At 45.2% G+C, this 15,527-nt stretch overlaps 1 protein-coding gene across 1 annotated transcript in view; it reads left to right on the top strand.

Annotated features, from left to right (window-relative positions):
* The window catches only part of FBN1 (fibrillin 1), a 373,121-nt gene that overhangs the window by 76,679 nt on the left and 280,915 nt on the right, over positions 1-15,527 (top strand). The window contains exon 3 of the mRNA XM_073568456.1: positions 5,794-5,876. Coding sequence (XP_073424557.1) covers positions 5,794-5,876 — 83 coding nt within the window. The remainder of the gene's footprint in view (positions 1-5,793; positions 5,877-15,527) is intronic.

Here is a 15,527-nt window from a genome sequence, read left to right as displayed (position 1 = left end):
TTGTTTCTTTTCAACAGCGCAAGATAATAGGCACTAACAGTGAGGGAGCAGTGACCTGTCAGCAGTCTTCATTATGAATATATAATCAGAGCACCACATACATCAACCCCGTCTTAGGACACAAGCATATCATTAACTAAAAACGAAAAATAAGGATTAAAAAATGGCAGCATAGACACAGTAGCATGTAAATGTTTAGGCTCCGCTGGTCAAAATTACTGTTATTGTGAACAGTTAAGCAAGTTGAAGATGAAACTATATTTAAAAGGGCTAAAGTTATTGATGACACATTTCCTTTGTTTTTTTAGGTATATATATATATATATATATATATATATATATATATATAGTCATTTTTTACATTTTAAAATTACAAAAAGGAAAATGGACAATGCAAAAATTTGAACACCCTTGGAGATTTGTGTGCTCAGATTAACTTTGAGCAAGGTTTCAGACCTTAATTAGCCTGTTAGGATTATGGCTTGTTCACGATCATCGTTAGGAAAGGCCTGGTGATGCAAATTTCCCAGCTTTATCCGAGCCTCCTCTATCCTTATGCCAGCAAAGAGCAGCCATGGGTTATTTTTAACAGCTGTCTACACTCTGAAAATGAAAATGCTTGAGGCCCACAAAGCAGGAGAAGGCTATAAGAAGATAGTGAAGAGTTTTCACGTTGCTATCTCCTCAGTTCGAATTGTAATTAAGAAATGGCATTTAACAGTAACAGTAAAGGTCAAGATAATGTCTGGAAGACCAAGAAAATTTTCAGTGAGAGCTACTCGGAAGATTCTTTGAGAGGCAAATCGGAACCCCCATTTGACTGGAAAAAGACCTTGAGAAAGATTTAGCAGACTCTGGAGTAGTGGTACATTGTTCTACTGTTCAGAGACACCTGCACAAATATGGCCTTCATGGAAGAGTCATCAGAAGAAAACCTCTCCTGTGCCCTCATTAAATTCTGCATCAGAAGTATGCAAAAGAACATCTAAACAAGCCTGATGCATTTTGTAAACAAGTCGTGTGGACCAATGAGGTTAAAATAGAACTCTTTGGCCACAGTGATCAAAGTTATGTGTGGGAAAAAAAAGGGCACATCATTTCAGGAAAAAAACATCTTGTCAATCGTTAAGCATGGGGGTGGATCATTCTTGCTTTGGGGTTGTGTTATAGCCAATGGCACGGGACACATTTCTGTTATGATTGAGTCACCGTAGGAGGCAAAAACAGAAATACAAGCTAAGTCCAGAAAACCAGAGAAGTTGGCAACTATCAGATTGCAGACCCCTGAACCTATCAACACAACTAGCAGTAGCCGTGGGGGGTTCCTACGATGCCCTAGACCCCTCGATCACAGCCGGAGAATTAAATAGGCCTAAAGAAAGAAAGGGGAAATCTAAACTGCCCCAGAGCAGACCCCAAAGCAATAGGCAGCCCCCAACATATAATAACGGTGAAGCAAGATGAAAACACTAACACAGACAGAAAGATAGACTGAGCAAAGCCGGGGCCCAAAACTACCTAGATAGGAAAGGACAGGAAGGCTGCTGTCTGCAATCTGCCAAAACCCTATCAAAGGCATAAGCCAACAAGCTGATATGAAAAAGACCCTGAAGCAGCTAGGCTTCAAAAACTAAATCAGCACTCAGGTATTTTCAGAAGACAGAGCTAAAGGAATTCAGCACACCCCAGCAGGGAATGGCAGAAATCCAGAAAAACAAAGCAAAACAAAGTCAAAGCACAAATGCAAAAAGCCGAGCAGCAAACTTAGCTTTAGAGGAGCAGGAATTCAGACTGGTCTCCAAGGATCCCACAGAGAAATCACCCGCAGGGCAGAAGGGCGTCGGCAGCCTTATATCCAGTCAGTAACTCCACTCAGCCAGTCATCATCATCAGCCTCAGGTGTTTGATAATCAGGCTCACTACCTTTCTTTACCAGAAGAGGGAGTTCTTCGGGCCTCAGTAGTGAAGGGGAAAATGAACTCACAACACATTTCACTGATCGAGGGAAGAATGAGTTCAATGAAACTTCAACAAATTGTTGATGCAAACATAATACCATCTGTAAGAAAGCTGAAGTTGAAAAGAGGATGGCTTCTACAAATGGATAATGATCCTAAACACAAGTCAAACTCCACAATAGACCACTTCAAAAGCCACAAGCTGAAGGTTTTACAATGGCCCTCACAGTCCCCTGAGCTCAACATCATTGAAATTCGTTATCTAGGTTTCAAAATAGCAGTGCATGGAAGTCAGGAACCTCACAGAACTGGAAGAATTTTCCAAGGAAGAATGGATGTGTAACATCCCTGCCGGCATCACTGCATGGCCTCCCATCCCCCACACCAATTAACTCACTGCTCCAGGCCTTTCTTTGTGTTCTGTCTGCTGCCGGCTCCATGCTGTGTGCCTCTTGCTTCCTGCCTGCTCTCTGCATGCTTCCTGGCTGTGTGCATAGGGGGTCGGTGCCAGAACTCACTGGTTCTTATGGAATCAGGGTGCGCCTGTCTAATGTGTCCCTGGCCAATTACCAAGATGGCTCTAGTATTTAGAACAGCTCCACCCAGTGGAAGCTGCCTGTGCAATGTCTTAACTCAGTTAGTGTCTTGCTACTTAGTTGCAAGGTCCTGTCCTGTGTTTCGCCTTCTCTGGTGGCTTGATTCCTAGTCCTGTGTCTGTGCCTGTCTTGCCGCCCTCCAGGAGGCAGAATATCCTGGACTCTGTGTCTTTGTTCTAGCCTTGTCTTGTGCCTGTCTTGCCACCCTCCAGGAGGCTGAATATCCTGGTCTCTGTGCTATTGCTCCTGACCTTGTCTCTTACCTGTCCTTGCTGTCCTCCAGGAGGCAGAATATCATGGTCCCTGTGTCTATGTTCCTGTACCTTGTCTCGTACCATTACCTTGTCTGAACTCAGTCCTACCTCTGTCTCTCGGAATCCTCATCTGTGGCTACTTTCCCTGCTGTGTCTATCCTGGTGTCCTCTCTGTCTGCCTGTGCTCCACACTCTTGCATCTCTGCCTGCTCCGCACTCTTGCGGCTCTGCCTGCTCTGTACTCTTGCAGCTCTGCCTGTGCTCCGCACTCTTGCGGCTCTGCCTGCTCTGTACTCATGTGACTCTGCCTGTGCTCCACACTCTTTTGGCTCTGCCTGCTCCGTACTCTTGGGGCTCTACTTATGCTCCACACTCTTGCGGCTCTGCCTGCCCCATACTCATGTGACTCTGCCTGTGCTCCGCACTCTTGCGGCTCTGCCTGCTCCGTACTCTTGCGGCTCTGCTTATGCTCATCAATCCTTCGGTTCTGCCTGTGCCCCGCTTCCACTGCTGCGGAACCTCTTGCTGCCAACTGCAGCTCCTCTCCGCTGTCTTGCGGTTCACCTCCTGTGTGAACAGGTCTCTACTTGTTCTTTCCTACACCATTTCTTCCTGCCAGTACCTGCACCTGCTGTGTGAACAGGTCTCTACCTGTTCCTTCATACACCATTCCTTCCTGCCAGTACCAGTACTTGCACTTGCTGTGTGAACAGGACCCTACCTATTCCATACACCACTCCTTCCTGCCCGTGTCCCTGTGCCTTTTGAGTTAGTACCTGTCCCTGTGTCTCAGCCGTGCCCGCCTGCCAGTGTCTCAGCTGTGCAAGCCTGCCAGTGTCTCAGCCGTGCCCACCTGCCAGTGTCTCAGCCATGCCCGCCTGTCAGTGTCTCAGCTGTGCCCGTCTGCCAGTGTCTCAGCCGTGCCCGCCGACCTGTGTCTCAGCCGTGCCCTCCTACCTGTGTCTCAGCCATGCCCGCCTGCCTGTCTGCTAGTCATGCCTGTCGCCCGTACCTGTCCTAGTGTTCCGTCTCCCCAAGTAGGATCAGCAGCCACAGCCAGACACCACCCTGGAGTGGCACCTGGCAGCTACCTGCCGCATAAGCCTGACCTCACCATCAGTGGCAAGGTTGCTGTCTTAGTCATGCTCCTTCCAGGGTGGTCTGGTTTGTGGCACAGTGGGGCCACAACCCCCTGGCTCACGCCCACCAGTCAGGGCGTGAGCATGACAGGATCAAAGTATTGAATGACTCTTAGCTGACTACAAAAAGCATTTACAAGATGTGATATTTTCAAAAGGGGGTGCTACTAAGTACTGACCATACAGGGTGTTCAAGCTTTTGCCCATTTTCCTTTTTGTAATTTTTAAAATGTAAAAAATGACAACATATTTTATTTGTGCCTAAAATACAAAGTAAATGTGTCATCTTTAACTTTAGGCCTTTTAAAGAGAGTTTAATATTCAACTTGCTTAACTGTTCACAATAACATTAATTTTCACCATGGGTGCCCAAACTTATACATGCCAGTGTAGGGGCCTGTCTCCAGTGATTACACTTCAGATGAGAGCTAAACTTTGTGAACCTTTTATTACCGCAAATTGCAGCTGTGACTGGCTCCATGTGCTTTTCCGCAAAGTGGATTGGTGCAGAAAGTGTCTGCTTGTCATACGCACTTGTCTTGTCCATGTGGAAAATAGACTACCATTAGTCAGTGTGCATGCAAACCGTTCATATGAATGGACCTCTTAATCTGTTTTCAAGGGGCCATGGGGAAAAAGCTGTGGCCAGATGATTGGCAGTTTTTGTTACGGGTAGTCATATCGGCTGTTTTGTAAATTATTGAAATTCGTTCATGTTGGTCACTATGTTTTACTGGTAATGAGGCATTACTTGTATACAGTATGTGGTGTTATATCTTAATCATGATATTTATAGATTTAAAGGCCATCTTCTCTGACTTTGTAAGACCATGTTCATACACATACAGAACTCTCCACTGAGCAGTATGTCAGGGTTGCTGCCAGAATCCCCCCAAAACAAAGACGAGAACCCCAGCAAAGCACCGATGGAGCCATTCTCTTCAATGAAGCCGATCAAGTTACTGTAGACACTATCTGGCCTCCATCCTAGATATAGTCATTTTTTCAGGCATGGAGAAAAATAGTGTGCCAAGTCGGAGGCCAGACAGTGTCCAGAATGACTCCATCGGCTTCATTAGGGTTACCATCAGGATCCTATTTTCCATGGATTCGGCAGAAACCCTGAAATAGTTCTCAGTGGAGCAATGTGTATGTGTGTGAACCTAGCCTCATATTATATGTAGGATCACTTTTTATTTAAAGGGTGATTGTCGTATTTAGTTAAAAAAAACAAGCAGCAGCTCAAAGACAGGAAAGGGAAAGAGCTTTCGAAGAGCACTACATTACACAGTGGTGTAAAGAATTCTGTCAATGACGTTCTAGAGATTATCCTGAGATTGTACTTTTATTTCCTGTTCCTTTTTTTAGCTGTGGGAAATAAATTGTATGTTCTGTGGCATCTGATGAGTTAAAGGTCCCTGAAATGACTGTTTGTCTGTAATTTTTTAATGGACCTTGTTGTGCCTGGGGAGAGTCCAACTCATTAAGTTATAGCTGAGTGAGAGCATCCTGGACTCATTAAAATACTGCTGAGCTGGACAGAATTTGGGCCATGATGACCGTTAATACCTCATCAAGATATTTTATTTTCTAAACTCGGAGGCACAGCGTCCGTTCCACTTGTCTTTCAGCAACCAAATCATGTGTCAGTTACATAAACCTCAGAAAGCTGATACTTGCTGCTACCTGATTTTTTTTCTTCTTCTGAGTAATGAATGATATTAGATTTAATACAACCTTAAGTCCTTTCTCCTATGACTTAAAGAGATGAACATCTGTTTCTACACTTCACACTTTACTGCAGTTTAAACACATTGGTCTAATATGCTGCTTTCTGTTTTTAAAGACCCAATGTTTGCGGATCCAGATACAATGCGTACTGTTGTCCTGGGTGGAAAACGTTACCGGGAGGAAACCAATGCATCGTCCGTAAGTTTCATTTTTATTCTCATTCTTTATTTTCTAATGCTAAATTCTAGAGATATAAAATAGAAATAACTTGTAGATTGCAAACCTATTAATAAAGTCATAATTTTACTAGGTTGTCTTAGCCCCACTAAAAGGCACAATCGTTTTCTGATTTAATGCCTCTCTTCATTTTATTTATTTGGTTGCCCTGCTTTTGTTCAAAACTTTACGCAATATTCCATGTGGTATCTAACTAATCATTGGCATAAGTCATACCATGTTGTAATCTTGTGTTCGATGGCGATCAAGTCATTACTTCGATTAACCCACTGCAAAACAGGAATTTAGACTGTTGAGAGATGAACTTGTTTTTTTGTAACTGATATTTGCTGAATTTCCCATTCATGTTTGCTCTTTTGAATCATGAACAGATGACCTCCACTGTACAGTATATAAGGGATTATGGATAAAATTATCCCAAATATTATATGCCAAAAGTTTTTAAAAGGGTTTTTTTGGTCAAGAGAAATCTAGATTACTGAATTGTGACAGTGTGCAATGTGCACACTTTGAAGATTGTCCTTAATTTCACAAAAGTATGCAAGTATGTACTATTGAGGGAAACGGATGGGAATCTAGTCTGTTCATGATTTCAAGCATGAATTTCACACGACTGCGCTGGAAATAGAGTTAAATCTTGACTGTGACTGTAGACTGTGACTGTAGACTTTGAGCCCTCGCGGGCAGGGTCCTCTCTCTCCTTATGTACTTATGTGTGTCTTGTATTGCTCATGCCTATTGTACTTGCTTATATTTCCCCTTTTCACATGTAAAGCACCATGGAATAAATGGTGCTATATAAATGTATAATAATAATAATAATAATAATTAAAGTCTTGACAGTGTGCACAATGCATGCTGTCATGATTTGTCAATTTGCAGTCACATACTGTATAGTGCAAACATTTTTCTTAAGAATGGAAAACGCATTACGTCTTTTGGAAATTATAAACTCATTACTATCAGAAGGGCTGTACTTAGCTTTCATGCTGCCCTAGACACTTTAAGTGGTCACGCCCCCTACTGGTAAGTCAACCTTATAGTTTGTGCACACACCATCTCTTTCAGACGGATCCTCCTGTAATGCAAACTAAATGCTAAAAATTTTGTACATAAGCACTGCAGTGTAAAAAAATAACATGCTGTTCATATGTTCATTTTTTTCTGATACTGTTGAACATCTTCAGGTATCCAAAGATGTAAAATGATTAAAAGAAATGACCTGACCATTCCTCTGTCAGCTTCTGCTTGGAAGTCGTTTAGTAGTTTATTGAATAAAAATTAAATTTAATAAAATGGTCAAAATCTTACGGGAAAATACAGCCAAAAAGAAACAAAAAAGTCATTTTAGGACAAAAGATGCCAGAGTGTCCTGAAGTGTCTTCTGCCTGAAAAACTTTTGGGTTTCGCAGGCACCTAAAAGACATTGTGTGCACATACCCTTGGGATAGGGTTAAGGTAGCCATACTTATTAGACTAAAGTTGACCAAAACTGTCGATGTCAACAAGTTTAGCTGACAGTCTAAAGGCCCCGTTACACACATCAATGTCCCAGCGATCCCACCAACGATCCGACGTGGATGGGATCGCTGGGACAAAGCTGATCGCTGGTGAGCTGTCACATAGACAGCCCCTCCAGCGATCAGGACCAGCGAGCAAGCTGGTATCCAATGTAAACAGCGGGTATCTAAGAGCCTCACGGCTCTTAGATACCCGCTGTTTACCCTGGAAACCAGCTTGCACGCTGGTTTCCAAGGTAAACAGCGGGTAACTAAGAGCCTTGCTGCTTACGTTGGATACCAGCTCCCAGTGTCACTGATCGTTGCTCTCCCGCTGCCACACGCAGCGATGTGTGCTGGCCAGCTGGAGACCAACGATCAAAAAACAGCCCAGGACGATTCTGCATGACCAGCGATACCCAGCAGGGGGGTCACTGATGCGTGCCACACACAGCGATCTCCCTAGCGAGATCGCTGTGGCGTCACAAAATCAGCGATCTCGCTAGCGATCTCGCTGTGTGTGACGGGGCCTTAATGTGTATGGTTACCTTTGAATGATGATTGTCGTGGAGATAAGAGTACTGTTACACTTAAAAATGCACCAGCGATCCCGACAACGATACGACCTTGTCAGGATCGCTGGTGCATCGCTACATGTTTGCTGGTGAGCTGCCAAACAGGCAGCTTCACCAGCGATCAGCACCAGCGAGGACGCTGGTATCTAAGGAAAATATCGGATTACTAAGCGGTTCGCGTCACTTAGTTACCCGATGTGTACCTTAGAAACCTGCGTACTGGCGCCGGGAGCTGCGAGCACGCAGGTTTCTAAGGTACACATCGGGTAGCTAAGTGACGTGCGCCACTTAGTAACCCGATATTTACCTTAGATACCAGCTCCCAACGCCTGCTTAGAGTGCTGGGAGCCTCGCTGATCGTTGGCTCCCGCTGCAACACGCAGCGATGCGTGCTGGCCAGCGGGAAACTAATGATCAAAAAATGGCCCAGGACGATCAGCGATACCTGGCAAAGGGGCCGGTCGCTGATCCCCGTCACCCACAGCGATATCGCTGGCGAGATCGCTGTTGTGTCACAAAATCAGGGATCTTGCTAGCGAGATCGCTGTGTGTGGCGGGGCCTTTAGGATACAACATGTTCAACTGAAGTTACTTTTGTTCTCTAAGAGATAAGCCACAGAGAGTTGGATGAGCTAGTAACCAGCCAAATGATCAGACAGTCATCGATAGTGTATAGGGTTTTATTCTAGCACTTGTTCGGCTGACATACAGTATATGGTCTCTTTCAGACAGATGTATTTTCAGTCCATCACTCTGGCTTTATAATCATCTATTATCAAATCTAATAAATTTAAGATTGCAACACTTACATTAATACATTACAAGAGACACCATAAGTACACAAATACATCACCAGAGCCACCATCAGTATGTGAAAGCATCACCAGAAACACCATCAGTACATGAATACATCAGTAACACCATAATCAGAATACAGGTATAGCACCAGATCTGTCTTCATCATATGACTATATAAGCAGAACCATAATTAGCATATGGCTACCAGAATCAAAATATGTGAAGGTAACACCAAGCATAGTACAGAGATCAATTTTAATGGGACGTCAGCTCCCTACATATACATTTGTATCTCATGAAACTGCAACTCCTAGTATATCCTTGTTGTTACCAGCTATCATCAGACTGTAGACCATACAAGAACCACAGTAGTGATTAGATGCAGGTAGTCAGACTACTAAACATTTAAACAGTAACCCAACTTTTGGGAGATGTCTGATATGTTTTGGGTCCATTAATTCTGAGCAGATTGATGCGAGTCTAGGACTTCAAACCTCTGCCAATTGCTGAAAAAAACCTCTTAGAAGTGCACAGTTCAAGATATACAACAGCGACATATGTCTACATCCGCTCTGTGCAGTGTGTATGCTCTAATGTCACCTAAGCTGCACTGAACTACTCAGAATTAATAGACCTGAAAGATATAAAAAATCAGCCAAAACTTAATTTACTCTTTAAGGTGCATTAACACTGCAATTATATGTCCATCGAAACAGGCTGTCACCCGATGCACAAGGAAAACGTGCGTTCATAGGGTGAAATGATTTTTAAGCTTTCTTAAAGGGAACCTGTCAGCAGGATTGCGCACAGTAACCGACACACAGTGTCAGGTCGGTGCCGTAAAACTGATTACAATGATAACTTGGTTGATGAAATCCGTCTTGTGGTTGTTTCTTAAACTTTATTTTCAGTTTTGTGTTAATCATATGCTCGTGTCCTAAGGCGGGGTTCATGTATGTGATGCTCTGATTAGCTATTCATGATGCAGACTGCTGCAGGTCACTTGATCTCTCACTGCCCCCTAGTTCACATAATGAATACCATCACATACTGAATAAAAAAAAACGTTTCTGCAGACAGGTGATAGCTGTGGCATGGTTACTGTGCACTTAGTCTATTTTGCAGATTTACTTGTGCAAAAAAAAAAGTCATTATGAAAATTCCTGCGGCGCCTGCGCAGTAGCAGCTATCAGTTTGTATAGATGGTGGCGCCATCTTGGAGGAGGACATTTTTTTTTCTCCAGCAAGATGGCGCCGCCGGCACCTGCGCAAACAGCAGCTATCGGATCTCTATGCAAACCAATAGCTGATACTGACTTTTTTTTTTCCTCACTCAAGTAAATCTGCAAAAGAGATTAAGGGTACGTGCACACGCTGCGGAATCCGCTGCGGATTAATCCGCAGTGATTTTGCAAAAACCGCAGATAATCCGCAGGTCCAAAGACCTGCGGATTATCTGCGGTTTTGCCTGCGGTTTGGTCCTGCGGATTCACTATCTCCACAATGGTGGAGATAGGAACCCGCAGCGGTTTCCGCAGAAAGAATTGACATGCAATTCTTTCTGCGGATTCAAAACCGCAGCAAATCCGCGCGTTTTTTTCCGCAGCGTCGGCACAGCGTTTTTTTTTCTCCCATTCAAATGAATGGTACTGTACACCGCAGCTAAAACTGCTGCGTGTCCGCAGCGGCCAAAACCGCTGCGGAAACGCAGCGGAATCCGCAGCGTGTGCACACAGCCTAAGTGCACAGTAACCATGCGATTATGCTGCAGCCCAGGTGTCCTGGCTCTCACCTGCCTGCAGAAGCGTTTTTTTTTAAATTCCGTATATTATGGTATTCATTATGCAAACTAGGGGGCAGGCCAGTGAGGGATCAGTGACCTGTCAACAGTCTGCATTATGAATACCTATTCAGAGCACACATACCCCATCCCTGCCTTAGGGCACGAGTATATCATTAACACAAAACTGAAAATAAAGATTGATAAACAGCCACAAGACGGATTTCATCAACCAAGGTATCATTGTAATCAGTACAACAGCGCCGACCTGACAGTGTAGATAACTGTGCCCAATCCTGCTGACAGGTTCCCTTTAAAGAGAGTCTGTCACCATCAAAATGCCAATGAAACTGCATTTATATATGGAATGTAGCCTCTACCCCTATAAAATTCATTCTAGGCATATACAGTTTATATTAACCCCTTTACCCCCCCCCCCAAAAAAAAAACAAACAACAAAACTGTTTTCACCTACCTGATCAGGTCAACTTTTACAGTTCTGACCAGTGTCATTTTATGAGGTAATAACTCTGGAACACTTCAACGGATCCCACTGATTCTGAGAATGCTTTTTTCTGGACATATTGTACTTCATGATGGTGGTAAATTTTGCTTGCTTTGACTTGCATTTATTTGTAAAAAAAAAATGGAAATTTTTCAATTTTCAAACTTTAAACCAGAAAGTTGTGTCACACAAAATAGTTCATAAATAACATTTCCCACATGTTTACTTTACATCAGCACAATTTTTGAACCATAAATTTTTTTGTTAGGAAGTTAGAAAGGTTAAAAGTTGACATGTGATGAGGACCTTAAACCTTAAAGGTGCTTAACAGAATTTTACATTGTTGATATGTGAAAATGAAAAAACATTTTTCCCACAATGATGTTTTGAAAATAACACGAGAAGTCAGCTCACGACTTTTAGTCCATCTAGATGTCCAGCTTGCTTCATAGTGCTCCACACAGACAAGGGTAATAAAGAGTAACGTCCAGCGAATAATCAAAAGATAAAATTTCATGATTAAGACCCACAGGTCAAAACGCGTTGATGATTAGCGGCATTGAGCCAGTGTGTGTATTGTGCTGGACATTATCTAAATGGAATTTTAACCATTGTTTGCATTAAAAGTTAAATTTTATCTTTTCATTATTCACTGGACTTTACTCTTTATTACAATAACGTTTTAGCCCAAAATGTATTCATTTTCACAAGGAAAAAAGGAAAAAATGGACCAAAAAAATTGTTGTGCAATTTCTCCTGAGTATGCCGATTCCCCATATGGTGGGGGAAAACAACTGTTTGGGCGCATTGCAGGGCTCGGAAGGGAAGGAGCGTCATTTCACTTTTTGAACTCAAAATTTGCTTGAATCATTAGTGAACGCCGTGTACCATTTGGAGAGCCCCTGATATACCTAAACTGTGGAAACCCCCCACAAGTGACCGCATTTTTTAAACTAAACCCCCCAAGAAATGTACATAAATGTGTGATGAGCACATTGAACCCCCAGGTGCTTCACAGAAATTTATAACGTTGAGCTGTGAAACTAAAAAATTACATTATCCCCACAAAATTTATTTTAGTCCCAATTTCTTTATTTTTACAAAATACATGTAATTGGGAAATGCTTTTCAGGCACAGTGCAAAGCTCAGAAGTGAAAGATTGCCATATTATAGTGCAGATTTTTCTGTTATGGTTTGGGGGTGCCATGACCCAATGGGAGAGCCCCTGAAGTGTCAGAACTCCTCATAATTAACCACATTTTACAAAGTATACCTCTCAATAAATTAAACTAGGGTAGCAGTGATCATATTGACACCACAGGTGTGTCACACAATTTCATACCATTGGGCAGTGAAGAAAAAATAACATTTTTACAAAAAAAAAAAAATGGCACCAAAATTCGTCTCACAATTTCTGCTGAACGTAGAAATACCCCATGTGTGGCTCTACAGTATTACTTAGCCACACGGTGAAAAACAGGAGGAAAGGAGCTCTATTTGCTTCCTGGAGTGCAGATTTTCCGCGAATAGTTTATGGACTCTGTATACAGAGCCCCTAATTACTAGAAGAGCAGAATCCCCCCTCAAGTGAGCCTATTTTGGAAATTACACCCCTTTGAGATTAAATTTACTGGAGTAGTTACAATTTTGACTCCCAGTGTTTGCCAGAAACAAGAAGCAGTGGATGTTGCGAGTGAAAATTGCTGTTGTAGTTCCCAGTACATTGTAGTCCCCCAGTAAATTGTAGTCCCCAGTACATTGTAGTAACCAGTACATTGTAGTAACCAGTACATTACGCTCATCTCATGCTTCTGGAGACACGAACCCATAAATTAAGCAGGCTCTCATAGCTACAGAAATGCCTAACGTGAATGCTCCATATTGAACCTCATGATGCACTTTTTCCATACTTAGTCCCGCATCTTGCCCCTTCTCCATACTGAGCTCTCCATGATATCTCTTCTCCATACTGAGCGCCCCATGCTAGACTCTCCATACTAAGCCCCCCTCATTGTACCCCCTCCATTGTGTCCCTCACATTATCCTGCACTTTTTAAACCTCCCTAACTTCCAGTCTCTATTAAATGTCCGCTGTGTCTTTGACTCTATGAACACTTACCTGCTCCTGCCTCCGGTGTCTTCACCTCCTCTGCGCCACTCTGCAGCAATGTCTGCAGTGTGATGAGGTGACCTCATTGACTTTCATCAACATCAGCAGCATGGGCGCGTTTTTTTCTTGTGAACTACTACTGTTGACCAAACAGATATGTTTTGGAAGTTGACTAGTCCTGTTTAAGGGCACACACATCTGTATACTGTTCGGCGGGCACGTCAAAATGACGCATGGGGACGCATCCGCATACAATGCATGTCCCTGCATACACAATGTTAAATATATGTACGCAAGACGCATGCGGATCTATGCGGATCTTAAGGGAAGAAGTACGCAGGTCTACGCTGCGTACACATGTAGGGAAGGTGACCTGACGGATGAACTTGTCAGAATAGAGAAGGAAAGGTTTGCACAGTTTAGACAGGTGTCAGTTACTACAGTGGGGAAACAGCTAGGAAAATGTAGTGGACGTGCAGTACCTTGGGTTGACCATTAGAGGGCAGGGAGGAGTGTGAGCAAAGGACTTGACATCAGCTTAGGGCTTATGAAACCATTGGTCATGGGGGCGGAGTTACAGGGAACCGGGAAAGATATAAATTTGAAGGAGGGTTCCAGAAAGTTCCAGTCCCCAGGGGGAGCTCCAGTGACAGGAGGACTACGACAGTTTGTGCACTGTGAGGAGAACCAAACTAAGGGGGACTGAGGAGAGAGAACGTCAGGGGGGTGGTCCTGACAGGAAGAACCGCAGTATAGACGAGGCACGGGGTGAAGGACGCCGTATTTGAAACGACGAAGCTGACCAGTAAAGTGCTGATGGTGTACGGGCCTAAGGCGGCCACAGTGACTGAGCTGACAGGATCGTCACAGAGTGAAAAAGGGGCGGTACGTATAAATACGTCCCTGGTGTAAAGAACGGTGTGTGAAGCGGCCCTGGACACGGAGGGCCGTGGGGAAGATATTGCGGTGTGCTGTGAGGGCCGTCAGTCGGACGGTGGAAAATAAACTTGGACCTGTTGCACCCGAAACCTGCCTCATCTTGTGTCTGTACATCACTGCGCAGTATACAGAGGGACCACCCCCCAGCCCGGCCCACGACCCTACACTTGGCATAGTCGGCAGGATCCAAGCCGCTAATACGTCATCTTCTGCGGCAGGCCTGCCCTAAAGGATGGAGAAAGACTTGGACAACGCTGCTTGGATTACAAATACCTGTGGATTACAAATTACCCACCTGTGTATTACAATTTGGTAGCGCTGTGGTGTATCTGCGTCACCAGCAGAAGATCCAGGGAGGTACCAGGACTGGTGCAAGATGGCGGTGATGCTCCAGTGCAGAGGAGAGATCCAGGTGTTTGCTGTTGATCCCAATGGACTGGGGCCCCCTCCTACGTACCCCGGTGACCAGCGCTGTGTCCCGGGAGGCCGATGCTCCCCCACACTGGACCCTGACAAGTTTGTGGAAGGACCTGCCAATGCCCCACCCAGCAGAGGGAGTGGCACAGAGCAAAAGTTTGGCTGCGGCTGTCTGGCGCCTTTCGAGTGCTGCCCACCGGACAGTATGAGACGCTGCGGGTGTCGAGGCATCAGCCGCCTGGAGTGGCAATGGTGGCGGGATATCGAGGTCCACCAGAAAGCGACATCTTCTGAGCCACGAGCAGGCAGCAGGATGGGGAGCTGGGAAGCGGAGCCTGTGCGGAATCAGCGGGAGCGGCCACCCAGAATACCGGCGGAGAATCTGCCCACGGAGCCCCTAAGCCTGGAGGCTAGCCCCGTCGGACGGCAGGGTGAAGAGCAGAAACTGCGGGAGGAGCTGCGTGGTGACATAACGCGTAACGGAGGCCGCGGCGGCGGGGAAGATGAGAGTTTCTTCGGCCCCGTCAGCGGCTCCGCAAGCGGCCACCACCATCTGGCTGCCGCACGCGGCAGCCTGTGTACCCAAGAAGCCGGTCACAGGAGTCCCTTCCCTCTTTGCTGAACTGAGCGGGGCCTCCAATCCATGTCCTGAACCACCCCGCCCGGAGACGCCATGCACGGTGCCGCCGAAGCGGAGCCTGATCCCAGAGGGCGCTGTTGTGCTTCCCCTGCCACCAGCGACCTCATTTCTAAAATCGGTCACTACTCCGGCCCCGGCTGAAACGTAGAGTGCGGCCTACCCTTCGGCCACGGCTATGCTGGTGTTGGAACCGGCTGCGGCCTATTTGGCAGGCCCTGTGCCCCCACCCACCGAGAACCCGGCTGCCCCCATTCGCCACTCGGCCCCAGAGGCTGCTGGGTTGCAGAAATCATCGGCCGCCTCTGCCCCGCTCACCTCTTCGGCAGAGCCACGCCCACCGGACTCCAG

Source organism: Dendrobates tinctorius, unplaced genomic scaffold (genome assembly GCF_039654945.1).
Source record: "Dendrobates tinctorius isolate UK_male_01 unplaced genomic scaffold, ASM3965494v1 ptg000022l, whole genome shotgun sequence".
Taxonomy (NCBI): domain Eukaryota; kingdom Metazoa; phylum Chordata; class Amphibia; order Anura; family Dendrobatidae; genus Dendrobates; species Dendrobates tinctorius.
Note: the sequence above shows the minus strand (reverse complement) of the source record. Positions and strands in the feature narration are given on the sequence as shown.